The sequence below is a fragment of the Pseudorasbora parva genome, chromosome 21, assembly GCF_024679245.1.
Source record: "Pseudorasbora parva isolate DD20220531a chromosome 21, ASM2467924v1, whole genome shotgun sequence".
Taxonomy (NCBI): domain Eukaryota; kingdom Metazoa; phylum Chordata; class Actinopteri; order Cypriniformes; family Gobionidae; genus Pseudorasbora; species Pseudorasbora parva.
Window position 1 is genome coordinate 4,473,803 of NC_090192.1, and position 17,282 is coordinate 4,491,084.

General features: G+C 41.7%; 2 protein-coding genes across 2 annotated transcripts; one reads left to right on the plus strand and one right to left on the minus strand.

Annotated features, from left to right (window-relative positions):
- Window positions 1-492: 492 nt before the first annotated feature.
- On the plus strand, window positions 493-10,445 carry tmem101 (transmembrane protein 101). The gene is made up of 5 exons (XM_067429307.1): window positions 493-571; window positions 671-896; window positions 1,525-1,705; window positions 5,933-6,079; window positions 9,662-10,445. Exons 2-5 carry the CDS (start codon window positions 766-768, stop codon window positions 9,968-9,970), a joined length of 768 nt encoding a protein of 255 aa, XP_067285408.1. The 5' UTR covers window positions 493-571; window positions 671-765; the 3' UTR covers window positions 9,971-10,445.
- Window positions 10,446-10,577: 132 nt separating this feature from the next.
- LOC137055499 (reticulon-4 receptor-like 2) lies at window positions 10,578-17,182 on the minus strand. Its single transcript, XM_067429306.1, has 2 exons — window positions 14,933-17,182; window positions 10,578-12,180 (listed from the first exon to the last, which is right to left on the minus strand). The coding sequence occupies exons 1-2, from the start codon at window positions 15,203-15,205 to the stop codon at window positions 11,431-11,433; spliced, it is 1,023 nt and encodes a 340-aa protein (XP_067285407.1). The 5' UTR covers window positions 15,206-17,182; the 3' UTR covers window positions 10,578-11,430.
- Window positions 17,183-17,282: the final 100 nt, after the last annotated feature.

Genomic DNA, 17,282 nt, shown 5'->3' on the forward strand with positions numbered 1-17,282 from the left:
TGTTTGTCTCTACACTACTAGGCCTGCAACTAGCTAGGCTACTAGCTACTACCACTACTGAAGTTTTTTGTTGTTTATAGGGTAATTTTTCAGGGCATCTTTTTTCAATTAGCTTAAATGAATCAACTGAAAACAAATCAGGTTGTCATATTTACGTAGGTGAATAAAAAAACGTTAATAACGTTGTAATATGAATCATATATGAAACACATAATGTGACAAAAAAAATAAAAAATACCGATTTCTGGTTTATATTGAAACAGGCCTAGGTATGTCAAATACATTTAGCTCAATCAATTAATCTAAAGAAAAAAACTGGGGAATTGTGCTCTCTGAGCCACCTTGCGCCCTCTTGAGGAACACTACTTTGTTTCTACATTAAAGAGTTACTATCGAGCAGCAAACGTTCACTTTTTCTCCAAGAAGGTTCCTGAACGGCGTGGCAATGGACAATCCGAATCATATCTGGGAATCGGTTCGTTTGAACAGTTCGTTTCAATGAAATGGTTCAAATGAATGATTCGTGATTATTTTACGTCATGACGCATTACGTCCTTGCTGCAGCTATCCGGTAATTCTTCGAGTAGAAATTGAAGTATTAATATTGAAATAAACATTTATAGTACAGTTCATTCTTCCTTTGTTAGCTGACATCAACTCTTCCTTTCAGCAAGCGTTCTACTGATTCAATCAAAAGATTCGACTCAAAGGAACGATTCATTCACGATCCATAGGAAGGAGATGATACTTCCGCCATCCTGAGCCATGGCTGCTGCAACTCGTAAAAAAGCACTGAGGTTTTTCTCGCAGTTCGGAGCCTTTATTCTGACTCGGTTTGGGTTCTGGAACTGCTTTAGCATGCTGATGCTGTTTGCGGAGCGCGCGGATGTGAAACGGTACGTGAATGTTAGAGGAAAGATCATTAGATCGCTTGCAGTGACACAGTATACACATTTGACAAATAAAATTCATAATGAAATTGCTTGTGCTCAAACTAGGTTTGATAGACGTGTGTGTGTGCATCATGCTGTTCTGCAATGCTTGTAAGTTTTATTTAAAGAATTGGAAAAAAATCTCTCCCCATATCACAAAGTTGGCAAAGTCTTAAATGAAGCCAATATCCATTCTCTTGAAGGCGCAGTGTGTTGTATTTATGAGGATTTATTGACAGAAATTCAATATAATATACATAACTGTTTTCAGTGGTGTATAAAGACCTTATATAATGAAACGTTTGGTTTAATTACCTTAGAATGAGCCATTTCTATCTACATACACACCTTTTGAAGTCACCATTTTACACCGTCATGTTTCTATAGTAGCTCTAAATGGACCAACTACTCTACAGAGCACTAGCTACTCTGCTGTCTCGGACGACGACATCTTAGTCCTGTGTTGGCCCCTGTAGCTTCTCTTTGCTTCAAAAGGGAGGGGTGTGTGGTTGCAATTTGCAACCTCACTGTTAGTTGCTGCTAAAATTCACTCAGTGCACCATCAAACATTTGCTTTTTCTTCTTTTTTTAGGAAGCCAGACATCCAGGTGCCATACCTGTACGTAGACCTGGGAGCTGCGGTGCTATGTGCCAGCTTCATGTCCTTTGGGGTGAAGAGAAGATGGTTTGCCATGGCGGCTGCTGTTCACTTGGCCATCAGCACATATGTGTCCTATATGGGTGGACAGGTCCATTATGGAGACTGGTTGAAGGTAAGAACATACAGGACTCATTTTTGTGTAACTTTTGTAACTGTTTCTAGTTACATCAAAAAGAACAGAACTGTTGTCGTAGATCACAGCAGTGATGACGTATTATTAACCCAATCCTTAAAGGGACAGTTAAGACAAAAGGTGCTGCTGCTGAGAGAAAATTCTCGTGGTGCCCCCCTCAGCATTTGGTGCCCTACGCGCAGCGTGTGGTGGGAGCGGCGGCACTGAGTCTGTGCAACTACAATTTTTGAGCCCCAGAAAAGTATCATTAAAGTAAAACATGTCACTCCAGTGGTTTAAAGTCCCACTGAAGTGCCTTGATGCACAGCATTATTCAGTATGTTGATGTAATTTCCACTGAAACAAGAAAACAGGGCGAGGGGCATATCGTCCCCCTCTTTAAACATAGCCAATAGCTCGACCAGAGCCATTGAGCTCGATAAAGCCACAGTTTCCTCCTAATCTTACCATTTCTCTTCCTAATCTCCTTCATATCTCTTTAAAATATAATTCTGTGCCAAATTCAAAGGGGTTAAATAGCTGTAGACTCAATCATGTGATCCGCTCTTTGCTATTGTGTCTCTGGACCAGAGCTATCCCCTATATAGTGCACTGTTTGATTGTTCCCTGTCCCCTATATAGTGCCCTGTCTGATCGTTCCCTATCCCGTATATAATGCACTGTCTGATCGTTCCCTATCCCCTATATAGTGCACTGTCTGATCGTTCCCTATCCCCTATATAGTGCACTGTCTGATCGTTCCCTATCCCCTATATAGTGCACTGTCTGATCGTTCCCTATCCCCTATATAGTGCACTGTCTGATCGTTCCCTATCCCCTATATAGTGCACTGTCTGATCGTTCCCTGTCCCCTATATAGTGCACTGTCTGATCGTTCCCTGTCCCCTATATAGTGCACTGTCTGATCGTTCCCTGTCCCCTATATAGTGCACTGTCTGATCGTTCCCTATCCCCTATATAGTGCACTGTCTGATCATTCCCTATCCCCTATATAGTGCACTGTCTGATCATTCCCTATCCCCTATATAGTGCACTGTCTGATCGTTCCCTGTCCCCTATATAGTGCATTGTCTGATCGTTCCCTATCCCCTATATAGTGCACTGTCTGATCGTTCCCTGTCCCCTATATAGTGCACTGTCTGATCGTTCCCTATCCCCTATATAGTGCCCTGTCTGATCGTTCCCTATCCCCTATATAGTGCCCTGTCTGATCGTTCCCTGTCCCCTATATAGTGCACTGTCTGATCGTTCCCTGTCCCCTATATAGTCCACTGTCTGATCGTTCCCTATCCCCTATATAGTGCACTGTCTGATCGTTCCCTATCCCCTATATAGTGAACTGTCTGATCGTTCCCTATCCCCTATATAGTGCACTGTCTGATCGTTCCCTATCCCCTATATAGTCCACTGTCTGATCGTTCCCTATCCCCTATATAGTGCACTGCCTGATCGTTCCCTATCCCCTATATAGTGCCCTGTCTGATCGTTCCCTGTCCCCTATATAGTGCATGATCTGATCGTTCCCTATCCCCTATATAGTGCACTGTCTGATCGTTCCCTATCCCCTATATAGTGCCCTGTCTGATCGTTCCCTGTCCCCTATATAGTGCCCTGTCTGATCGTTCCCTGTCCCCTATGTAGTGCCCTGTCTGATCGTTCCCTATCCCCTATATAGTGCACTGTTTGATTGTTCCCTGTCCCCTATATAGTGCCCTGTCTGATCGTTCCCTATCCCGTATATAATGCACTGTCTGATCGTTCCCTATCCCCTATATAGTGCACTGTCTGATCGTTCCCTATCCCCTATATAGTGCACTGTCTGATCATTCCCTGTCCCCTATATAGTGCACTGTCTGATCGTTCCCTGTCCCCTATATAGTGCACTGTCTGATCGTTCCCGATCCCCTATATAGTGCACTGTCTGATCGTTCCCTATCTCCTATATAGAGCACTGTCTGATCGTTCCCTGTCCCCTATATAGAGCACTGTCTGATCGTTCCCTATCCCCTATATAGTGCACTGTCTGATCGTTCCCTGTCCCCTATATAGAGCACTGTCTGATCGTTCCCTGTCCCCTATATAGAGCACTGTCTGATCGTTCCCTGTCCCCTATATAGAGCACTGTCTGATCGTTCCCTGTCCCCTATATAGAGCACTGTCTGATCGTTCCCTGTCCCCTATATAGAGCACTGTCTGATCGTTCCCTGTCCCCTATATAGAGCACTGTCTGATCGTTCCCTATCCCCTATATAGTGCACTGTCTGATCGTTCCCTATCCCCTATATAGAGCACTGTCTGATCGTTCCCTGTCCCCTATATAGTGCACTGTCTGATCGTTCCCTGTCCCCTATATAGTGCACTGTCTGATCGTTCCCGATCCCCTATATAGAGCACTGTCTGATCATTCCCTGTCCCCTATATAGTGCACTGTCTGATCGTTCCCTGTCCCCTATATAGTGCACTGTCTGATCGTTCCCTGTCCCCTATATAGTGCACTGTCTGATCGTTCCCGATCCCCTATATAGTGCACTGTCTGATCGTTCCCTATCCCCTATATAGAGCACTGTCTGATCGTTCCCTATCCCCTATATAGAGCACTGTCTGATCGTTCCCTGTCCCCTATATAGTGCACTGTCTGATCATTCCCTATCCCCTATATAGTGCACTGTCTGATCGTTCCCTGTCCCCTATATAGTCCACTGTCTGATCATTCCCTATCCCCTATATAGTGCACTGTCTGATCGTTCCCTATCCCCTATATAGTGCCCTGTCTGATCGTTCCCTGTCCCCTATATAGTCCACTGTCTGATCGTTCCCTATCCCCTATATAGTGCACTGCCTGATCGTTCCCTATCCCCTATATAGTGCCCTGTCTGATCGTTCCCTGTCCCCTATATAGTGCATGATCTGATCGTTCCCTATCCCCTATATAGTGCACTGTCTGATCGTTCCCTGTCCCCTATATAGTGCCCTGTCTGATCGTTCCCTGTCCCCTATGTAGTGCCCTGTCTGATCGTTCCCTATCCCCTATATAGTGCCCTGTCTGATCGTTCCCTATCCCCTATATAGTGCCCTGTCTGATCGTTCCCTGTCCCCTATATAGTCCACTGTCTGATCGTTCCCTATCCCCTATATAGTGCACTGCCTGATCGTTCCCTATCCCCTATATAGTGCCCTGTCTGATCGTTCCCTGTCCCCTATATAGTGCATGATCTGATCGTTCCCTATCCCCTATATAGTGCACTGTCTGATCGTTCCCTATCCCCTATATAGTGCCCTGTCTGATCGTTCCCTGTCCCCTATATAGTGCCCTGTCTGATCGTTCCCTGTCCCCTATGTAGTGCCCTGTCTGATCGTTCCCTATCCCCTATATAGTGCCCTGTCTGATCGTTCCCTGTCCCCTATATAGTGCCCTGTCTGATCGTTCCCTGTCCCCTATATAGTGCACTGTCTGATCGTTCCCTATCCCCTATATAGTGCACTGTCTGATCGTTCCCTATCCCCTATATAGTGCACTGTCTGATCGTTTCCTATCCCCTCTATAGTGCACTGCCTAATGGTTCCCTATCCCCTCTATAGTGCACTGCCTAATGGTTCCCTATCCCCTATATAGTGCACTGTCTGATCGTTCCCTACCCACTATATAGCACACACTAGCAAATATACATCAGAAAAACGCATTTTTGATTTTGCTAACAAGTGACTAAATGGGACTATAGAGGAGTCATGGACATGGGCTTCAGATGAGTCCCATATAGTCACTTGATAGCAAGTACAAAATCACGAATGCGTTTTTTCTGATGTATATTATGTTGTAGAATAAAACAATGGAACTTTAAGGGCTAAAATGCAAACTAGTTTCAGAGTTTTGGAAAAGCAAAATACGTTTGCTGAACAAACCTCACATTCATCCATTGCTACTAACATGAAAATGAATTTTTACAAATAACACGTTTGTGGATCTTTCCATTTACTCTACCTCTGTCTGCTCATGCAAATCCATGTTTCATATCACATCCACCTAAGGGATTAACCATTTGCTATAAAGTGTTATATAACCGCAGTAATGTCTCTGTTTGATCATGATACAGTGGTCAAAGGAAGGTTTGCTGGAGTTCATCTATGCCGTTTCGGCCATATGTGGAGAATAGTGATGAATTCATATTAATGTGTTCACCTCCCATGCTTTTCTCCTAACCTGCACAGGTGAGGATGTACTCCAGAGCGATGGCCATCATTGGAGGGTTTCTGGTGCTGGCCAGCGGAGCCGGAGAGGTTTACAGACAGAAGCCCCGCACGCGCTCGCTTCAGTCCACTGGACAGGTGTTTCTGGGGATTTACCTGATATGTATGGTGAGTTTGTCCATCTGACCTCTGCACTGGCCTCACAGACACAGATCAGACTGTCATACTTTGTTGCAAGCTGCTATTCATGCCATATGGAAAACCTGGAATATTAGGGAACTTTAAAATGCTGTTTTGCGGGCATGAAAAAAATCACAGAAATTTATAAGATATAAATGTCTATTTTGAATAGATTGTGTATGCGGTTCACTTCAAATATTTAAAAACAGCTGTGCATTATTCACTGATAAGACTTATAAACTTCAATTAAGCACTACTGAGATGTAAACTAACTTAAGCATTATTGATTAAATTAATTATGCATACTTAATATCATGTGACTGAACATAACTTTAGCATGTTGTATTGTTCTGAATGATCTAATTTGATCATTAATATCTTTAACCTTGGAAAGCCTGACACATGAGAATATTTAGAAAAACAAAACAAAAACAGAGCTGTTAAAATGCAACAGTTTGTTGTTATGGGAAGAAGGAGGCGGGAACCGGTGAATACTTTAACACATCATAAATCATAAAACAACCTAATGGAAGTAAAAACGGCAGCCTCTTCTCGGACGACTGCTGCACGCATAAATAAAACAATGACGATTTGGGTTGATCTTGGATTGTTTGGTTCTTCGACGCTCATCCTGGACTTGCTGTCATAGCAACAGATCCGTCAGTTAAACCAGTTCGGGAGCTTTCTTCATGTAAACAGGATTAGATCGCATCCTGAGGTGATGCTTAAAATCTGTCCCAGCCACTGCTACTTTATTACAAGAGTTCATTACTGAACCAGGGGCAATAATCATTTTAAATAATAATAATATATATTATAATGTTGTATAAAAGGTGTGTATAATACTATAGATTTTACACACATTGTGCAGTTAATCTTCGTCATGCATTCATTTGAGTGATGACGGATATTATGGGATGGCTTGATGCAGATCATTTGATCTTGAACGGAGCACAAAAACTATAAAATCGTGAATATAAATAATGGGGACTCCTGTTCATCAAAACAGTGCACATTTAATATATATTGAAGTAACTTTATGTTGGTTTGGTCGTTTGGCTGTTTTCTTATAAAGGTCCAGAAATTCATGTTTTTGGTCACGTTTTTAGCCAGGTGGCTTTTTTAATTATATGATGTCATTAGGTTGTCTTGACGCCAGCCAATCGCTGCATTGCTGATCCTGGTTTCAAGTATCGATGCATCTGCCCTCTTCAGGGAACATAAGAACACACAGTAATCTTAGATAACTTAATCCAGATATTTTAATCCAATCTGCAAAATCATAGAAAGAACCAAAAGAGATCAGTTATCAGGATTAGAAGATCTGGGATCTGTCAAATCATCTCAGATGTATTGGGCGAGGTACGAAGACCGGACCTCAGGTCCTCTCTCGTCCTTCAGTCTTCACTCGTTCTTTTCTGCATCCGAAGCTCGTCTGGTGCGCAGGTGACACTCATTATCAATCACGCCACCGGCCTCGTGCCATTCTCTCATGGCCTCTTTAGACTCGTACTGCTTGCAGGAACAATTTATTTAAGCTTTAGACAAAATATTTTACAAATGTTCGTTTACACGTTTAAAGGCACTGTCATTTCCACCACTAGATTTAGCTTAATGACATTTTGATTTCGCAGAATCATGGTTGTTGTTGTCACAGGCAGAAATTATATTCACGGATGAGCTAAAGTATTAAAGATTTATTAGAATAAAGTATTAGAGCAGGGTGGGGCTGAAAGCCGCTGGAGCGATTGCTAATGAGAGACGAGCGCGACACACGGCTCAAGAGCAGTGAAGCTTTTATTCTGTCGCAGACGACGCTTCTGCTTCTTCCGCTCGTGTGTATGTAGGGTAACACTGCCCTGTTATATCATATAAGATACATCTGAGTGTGTTAGTGATGTTATAATGCTACTCTGTGCATTCGCTCTGCAGCTGAGACACTTGTTCACACTGTAGTGAGCGAGATCATATCAGGCGGTAAAACACGGTACTCTGTGGTAAATCAAGAACACCAGATTTAAACAATAAGACTAACTGTGTTGAGCTGGAGAACAATCATTAGTTTCTGTCCATGAATGATCGAAACATTAACCTGTCTAATAAAACACTTTAGATATTAAATCAAGGCTATGACATCATTGACAGGCGATGCACAAACGTGGTCCGTGTCCTGGTTAAAATGTCTTATTTTTCTGGATTTAAACAATCTTGGAAACATTTGGGATAATGTAAGTACACAAGTCAACAAAGTATATAACTCTGTTCTAGTGGTTTTTGGATATTTTAATACTTATAATAAAAGCTTGTAATGTTTTATCACATTTGTTACATCAGGCTTTTATAGCTCATGTAGATAAAGTGAGAATATGAAGTTCACACTCAAGCAACGGAACAATTCATTCATTTAGAGGTTTAAACTGAGAAGAAATATGCAATTTGGTGCAGATATTATATGGCCAAAGATTACAGACTATTTACATAAAACATAAATAACAGTTATCCCTCTATACCTGCCAATAATGTCTTAATGAGGTGATATTTACTGTAAATGCTTAGTTTTATGATCTCTTTAGTTTAAATATAATGCAATGCAATTCAATAATAAACAAATAAACCTTGCTCAAAAGCCTTATGCATCATCTTTAAAACAAGAAAAGAAATAAAGATGCGTGTATAATCAAGTAATGTTGCTTCAGTCCAGTAAATGTTAATCTCGAAATATTAATAATATAAGTTATTCTTGCATAAGGCCTTTAACTTGCTCAAAAAAAAGAATCAGTGACAGAAGGCATGTAGCATAGAATCAAGAATAGATTGTGGCAACAGGTTAAAGGTAAGGTGGGCGTACATTGCGTTTTTTTTTTTTTTTGCAGACGATTTTTTTCTCGGGAGAAATCGTGTGGACATCGTGGATGCTCGTCTGGTCGTGGCTCACAGCATGTGAGAGGAAACATGGAACGAGCTGAGCACGTTAAGAGCACCTCCCGACCTCATTTTTAAGCATGTTTAAAAAAAAAAACGGAGAGTTGGCCCAATTTTCACCAGCGTATATTTGTCCCCTATTGCCAAATCATGTACAACCATGTCACATAGGCTCAATCTATGAGTAATATTAAGCTATAGCTCAGTAGCTGCAACCATGCAGCGCGCGCACACACACACACACACACACACACACACACACACACACACACACACATACACACACACACACACACACACACACACTTTCTCTCTCTCCCTCTGGTTGTTTCGGTTGAAAGAAATGGATACTGTTCTCTGCTTTTCAACAAATCATTTGCATGCATATCTTTTCTTTATTTTTTGTATCTGAAGCTATCAGCAACATGCAATCTCTGTGTTTAACACGCGGCCGGCTAGTGGTGCACAGTCGTGTTGTGTACCATCTGATTTGATGCGATTATCAAATGAACTGACTCGTAGTGTCTGCAATATCTCACGACATCCCGAGTGTCCAAATTCGCACAGTGTACGCCTGCCTTTAGAGGCCTTAGAAATTCAGGATGATACTGGTTAATATTCCTGATATTATTATTGTTTCTCCTCCAGGTGTACTCTCTACAGCACAGTAAGGAAGACCGGCTGGCCTACCTGGACCATATTCCTGGTGGAGAGATCACCGTCCAGCTCCTAGTGGTTGTGTTTGGTGTGCTCGCGCTCGCCTACCTCTCGGGCTGCTACGTGCGAGTAGCGTCTCAGATCCTGGCCGTTCTGTTACCTTTGGTTGTGCTTTTCATCGATGGCAACATCAGTTATTGGCACAACACCTGCCACGTGGAGTTCTGGAACCAGATGAAGCTCATCGGGCAGAACATCGGCATCTTTGGATCGGTGCTTATTCTCGCCACAGACAACTAAAGATACAGGGATACATGACCACATCTCTGTACAGGCAGGGCTTAGGACAAACGAGAGATCGAGCATGCGTCTCGGGATCACGCGAGTTAAAGTAATGCTCAGAAACTGTGTACACACTCAAAGGTGCGGAGGATACCATTTCCAGCTCGCTCTGGAGTCTCCGATCGCAAGCACATAGTCTTCAAAAGACAGTTTACATTACATTTGTTTCCTTTTTTATGCATTATTTAAAGTTAAAGAATGACGAGAAGTCTTAAAGTTAAATTAAAGTTGAATGATGAATTAAGGGAAGTTTGGAAACATTATTGTCAGTTTTGACGTTCTTGAGCTGTATAGTAATGTGGGATTTTTCCCGTTACAGAAATTTAAAATGCCACTGCATTTTTTTTTTTTTTTTTGCTGCTTGTATTTAATTTGCATTCCTTGTAAAACTTCTATAAAATCAGTCAATTAAAAAAAATCATTTTGTACGGAACTTACAAAATGGTTTGATTATTGCATATACAGTTGTGAGAAAGTATGTGAACCCCTTGCAGAATGGGGATAATTTTACAAAATAAGAGAGATCGTACAAAATGCATGTTATTGTTTTATTTAGTACTATCCTGATTCTGAATATGATTTTACATGTTTACATATACTCCACATGACAAAAGATGACTTCCCCTTGATTCTTAATACTGTGTGTCGTTCCCTGATGATCCACGGCTGTGTGTGTTTTGTGATGGTTGTCCTTGAGTCTCTTGTTCGTCCTGAGCAGTTACACTAACCAATGTTCTTCAGAAAAATCCTCCAGGGCCCAAATATTCTTCAGTTTTCCAGCATCTTCTCTTCTACATATTTGAACCATCTCCAGCAGTGACTGTATGATTCTGAGGACGATTGAGGTACTCGAACATGTATTAAAAAGGTTAAAACATTCACTGATGGCCCAGAAGGAAAAATGACACATTAAGAGCCAGGTGGTGAAAACTTTTGGAATTTGAAGAAGGTAAATTGTACTTAATTTGTCTTCCGGGAAACATGTAAGTATCTTCGGTTGCTTTCGAAGGGTAGTAATTAATGAAAAAATATATACGTTTAAACAAAATAAGAAATTTAGATGTCTTCCTCGTGTTCAATAGTTTTTACTCCCCAGCTCGTAATGCTGCTGTGACTTCACCCATGAAGGCTCACTATTGGCTGATTCAGAGGTTGAGGGTGGACATTCTGGGTTGACATTCTTGTCGTCTTTAGTTATACTTTGCTGTAAAAGTCTCCTAGTCTTAGACAAGTCCAATTTTTTACTAAGAATTGAGACACTTAAGTCAAACCTTATGACTATTCTTAAGATCATTTCTGAGCAGTTTTATACATACGGGCTCTAGTCCAATAACGTAAAATAAGATTGCATTTCTAATAGCTGTTGACTTTTTCTCTCTTCTTCATTTGTAAGACTCCCAAGGCTTTGGATCGTTTCCTTATCTTTCCAGGTTCATCTTTTTCTTCTTCCGCTTCCGTTCTGCCATTACCAACGCCCCCACCACAGTGACCATCACAGTTCCGGTTATGATCAGGACGGTGGCCGTTTCTGCGATACACAGCTTACTGTGCATCAAACCCAGAGACGCTCCAGCCAGTAAGAGCGGAGCGTGGCATGTGATGTTCATGAAATCATCCACGTGGAGATGCCTGACGCGGAGTATCTTACTGAAAACACGATGCAGTTCACAGTCACACGTCCAAGGGTTCTCTGACATCTGCAGATGCGTGCTGGGCGTCTGAAGGTTTAAGAACGTCTTGAACTTCAGGCTTCTCAACTGGTTGGCTTCTAAGTTCAGTATGGTGAGGGTTTGTAGGGCAGCTAGAGCTTCCGCTTCAATCTTAGAGATATTATTGTGGTCCAACAGAAGAACCCCAAGACCTTGTTGCATGGTCAGCAAACCCCCTTGGAGAACCGTCAGTTGATTCCATGCCAGGTTAAGGTGCCTCAGCATGAGCAGTCCACGAAATGCCGCAACTTCAATGACCTGAATGTGGTTGTGACTGAGATCTAACCTCTCCAAACTTTCTAGGTCCTCCAAAGAGTGGGTCTCAAGACGCTCCAGAGCGTTGTGGGAAAGCGTGAGATCTTTAAGATAGGTCAACCCTTGAGAGAAATCCGGAGGAAGGACACGGAGTTCATTGTAAGCCAGGTCCAACTTTTCCAGGAAGGTCAGAGAGGAAAGAGCCTGGAACAGAAACAAGGCACATTCAGCTAACAATCCTTCGTTTAGGGGTAATACTTGGCTCCTTCATTTATAGTCAAAAGTGACCGTAGCCTTGAAATGAAAACACTTTTAAACACAAATGAACAACCAATGTTCAATATTTGTTTTTATTATTTATCATTTTGAGGGGATTTTATGATACTATGCCTACTGGAAACAAACTTTTTTCCCCTAATATATTCAATAATTTTTCAGTTTAAGCAATATTCAATGTTAAAATAGAGACAAGACACTAAGTGCCAAATTCACTAACAGCTTGCTCCAGCGAAAACCCTCGTTTGAGGTTAAAATACTGTCAGGATTTACTAAAGACACGGAGTGATACATTAGTGCTGAAAAGGCGGGGACAAGGTTATTTTTGAGGCTGTCCTTATTACATATAAATTTGTGGTTGTTTCCATTTCAATTGCAAAATTTATGTGTGTGTTTAAATGAATTATACACTGTGATTTACTAAAGTTTGCGCCCGTCAATTTAGTGGTATTTGCACCATTATTTTTTACCCTTAAACTGACCCACACCACCACACCTGACCCTAACTTTACCCTTAAACTGACCCACACCACCACACCTGTCCCTAACTCTACCCTTAAACTGACCCACACCACCACACCTGACCCTAACTTTACCCTTAAACTGACCCACACCACCACACCTGACCCTAACTTTACCCTTAAACTGACCCACACCACCACATCTGTCCCTAACTCTACCCTTAATCTGACCAACACCACCACACCTGTCCCTAACTTTACCCTTAAACTGACCCACACCACCACACCTGTCCCTAACTCTACCCTTAAACTGACCCACACCACCACACCTGTCCCTAACTCTACCCTTAAACTGACCCACACCACCACACCTGACCCTAACTCTACCCTTAAACTGACCCACACCACCACACCTGTCCCTAACTCTACCCTTAAACTGACCCACACCACCACACCTGTCCCTAACTCTACCCTTAAACTGACCCACACCTGACCCTAACTCTACCCTTAAACTGACCCACACCACCACACCTGACCCTAACTTTACCCTTGAACTGACCCACACCACCACACCTGACCCTAACTTTACCCTTGAACTGACCCACACCACCACACCTGACCCTAAGTTTACCCTTAAACTGACCCACACCTGACCCTAACTCTACCCTTAAACTGACCCACACCTGTCCCTAACTTTACCCTTAAACTGACCCACACCACCACACCTGTCCCTAACTTTACCCTTAAACTGACCCACACCACCACACCTGACCCTAACTTTACCCTTAAACTGACCCACACCACCACACCTGACCCTAACTTTACCCTTAAACTGACCCACACCACCACACCTGACCCTAACTTTACCCTTAAACTGACCCACACCTGACCCTAACTCTACCCTTAAACTGACCCACACCACCACACCTGACCCTAACTCTACCCTTAAACTGACCCCCACCACCACACCTGACCCTAACTCTACCCTTAAACTGACCCACACCACCACACCTGTCCCTAACTCTACCCTTAAACTGACCCACACCACCACACCTGACCCTAACTTTACCCTTAAACTGACCCACACCACCACACCTGACCCTAACTCTACCCTTAAACTGACCCCCACCACCACACCTGACCCTAACTTTACCCTTAAACTGACCCACACCACCACACCTGACCCTAACTCTGCCCTTAAACTGACCCACACCACCACACCTGACCCTAACTTTACCCTTAAACTGACCCACACCACCACACCTGACCCTAACTCTACCCTTAAACTGACCCCCACCACCACACCTGACCCTAACTTTACCCTTAAACTGACCCACACCACCACACCTGACCCTAACTCTACCCTTAAACTGACCCACACCACCACACCTGACCCTAACTCTACCCTTAAACTGACCCACACCACCGTACCTGTCCCTAACGCTACCCTTAAACTGACCCACACCACCACACCTGACCCTAACTTTACCCTTAAACTGACCCACACCACCACACCTGACCCTAACTCTACCCTTACACTGACCCACACCACCACACCTGATCCTAACTTTACCCTTAAAAAAAATTTCAACCACAGAATTTATTTTTTGGTCCACAGATGGATGTCAGGTTTGGATAAGTCAGGAGGGAGGCTAAATAATGACAGAAGTTGTGTTTTGGGCCAATCTTTATTAGCATCTATGGTACCATGAACTAACTTTAACATCCCTAGCTAGAACCTTACCATTGGAAAAAAGGTTATTTTTAGATGATTAAAATGTTCTTTACACTACAAGAAAATGGTTCTTTTGAGATCTGTTCACTCTGTTCTTTTTTGGGGAACCCTAAATAGTTGTTCTAAACTCTAAAATAAAGCTTCCAAAAAAAGATTTTTTTCAAAGGGATGCCACAGAAGTTCCCCAAAGAAACAACTTTAGAACTCTTTTTCCAATTCAAAGAAAATGTGCAATGGAAATATCCCTTGGATATTTCATTTTATTTATACCCCAATAAAGAATCGTTAGAAAAAACAATTTTCTCAGCGTGAAGAACATTTTAATAATTTGAAGAACCCTTTTCCAAAAAAAAAAAAAAACGGTGCAATGAATATATTCCATGAATACTAAAGGCACTTTATGGAAACATCAATGCTAATAAAGAACCTTTATTTTAAGAGTGCAGTTAGAAAACGAAATTCAGACAACAAAAATGGAGCACACCTGAGAATGCACCACCTGGATGTTGCTTTGTGGAACCAGAAGGACCCGGAGGGCCCATATCCCAGTAAAAGAGGTACTCCTCAACTCCGACAACTTATTCCCACTGAGGTCCAGGAGCCACGTGCCATGAGGAATACTGTGGGGAATGTGAGTGAAGCCTCGGGATCGGCAGTCCACCAGCTCAGACGCTTCGTAACAAGAACACTGATGAGGGCAGAGCTTTGAGCTGGCAGCGAATAGGAAAATGATGGGTAGAAATATGACACAGAGCATCTTCAACTCAGCTTTGAGAAAGGTCCAGATCAACGAGCACCCTTGTGTTGCTCGTTGTCAGTGCAGACTCGTCTGGTTGAGCTGAAAAGACAGTCGACCGGTATATTCCTGTACAATTATAATTCATTTTCAAACAGCTTGCGGTCTGAGATCTACAAGGATTTGTGGCATGGCATGAGCACTCAAATTATATAAAGAGCTAAATCCTTTAATCTGTTTATCAATTCATACAATCAGCATCAGAGTTCATCATGTTGGTCAACATTCTTCCGTGGGCAGCTTTGTATAAATCAAGACATTCATTGATGCTTAGAAGAATCACAGATCTAAATGTACTTACCGCACACTTCAGGTCTTCAAGAACACGGAGCCACTGGTTGAGTTGAAACATGCCACACTCGTATCAAATATCACATTTTGCCCTACATAATTCAATTTACATTCAAACTATTAGACTCCTACTTCGAAAACTAAACAGTACTACATTTAATCATTTAGCAGATGCTTTAATCCAAAGCCACTTACAAATGTGGCAAGTCTGACAACTGCACCCTTGTTCCTCTACTAATAAAGAAACAAAACCGACTTCTCTGATTTCGATCTAAAGCAAACTGGATGCAGAGCGTCCTGCATGCAACCCTGCTTTTGAGTCTCTATGACAGACTTGATTTTTCCTCAAAGCACATTGCATCACTCAAGAAACAAGAGTACTGGGTACTGAATATTTCATTGAACCATCAATTTAGAAGCAGGACGTGTAGTCTTACAGTTAAGCATGGTAAAGATCTCAATAGAAACCCCAAGGAGCACCATGTTAAATCTTTGACGTGTACACGGCGAGGCGTTTGGAGACGGGTGCCAGCAGTGTGTATTAGTTACAGTAATAATCTAACCTTTATCTTTAATCAAGGACAATGAAGACCTTTTGACATTTGCTGTAATGGGGTCAAGAAAGTCAAACCCTTTTATAGCTCATAACAGTGATGAATAATTCATTGAAACTCTATTCATGTAATTAACCTAAAGGCTGTATATAATGAGGTTTAAGATATTTGACCAGTAAACCTCGCTATAATTACATGTAGAACCACCTTTTTTTCTTGTCTTTTAAAAAAAAATACAATTTCTAAAAAGATTAAGTGATAGCTGCTATTTACACCAAGTCTTTTTTACAATTTAAACTATTTACACTAAGTCAACATAGCATTTCTTAGCGATCTGCTATTTACACTAGTTTGATTATTTTTATACTTATAGAGGCAGATACTATTTGCACCTCGGTGTTGCTGTACATTAACAGTATAAATTATTATATTTGTTAAAATGGACCCACTTTAGGTGGCCTTAACTAGCATGTACTAACATTCAAATTCATCATTTAATATCTGTATCCCACCTCAATATCAGCAAAAGTGTAATACATTGTACTGTTTGATGTAAGTACATAGTAATAGACCACCTAATGTAAAGGCTGTTAAAATGATTAAATGAATGCCACCTTATTAGGACAATAAAACCCTCACCCCTAAACGATAAACGCATATTAGACACTTTTCAAATATTTTCCCTATTTTTAATGAACATAAAGGCCTTTCCAGTCTGATATGTGATGGGTAAAGAGATTTAGAGCAAATTCAGCAAAAGGTGGATTTTAACCACAGGTCGATTTGTGTCAAATCCAGATGTCAGTGGGCGGAGTTAGTCTAAATACGCTGTGTAACTGGCAACCTGTGGTGTCGAATTACTGTTGGATAAACTGGCAGAGCAAAACAAAAACAGGTATTCCGACACGTAATGCACATTTCAAAATAAGAATAATTGGCTGTAGCGATGTTTATCTGAGAAACGAGTATGTGAAATCAATATGTTCCCTAAATATCAGCAAACACGAATGCGATTATGATGTTTCAGTACAGTCAAAACTTAACATACAGCACCTTTAACTACTGTGTTTTTTTAACTAAACGAATAAAATGCTATTTGATTTGAACATGTGAATAAAAAAAGCCACGTAACTAAAGTGTTTCAAGCACTTTTAAACTTATTTTAACCCCTTTTGCAAGCATTGCTTGTTCGA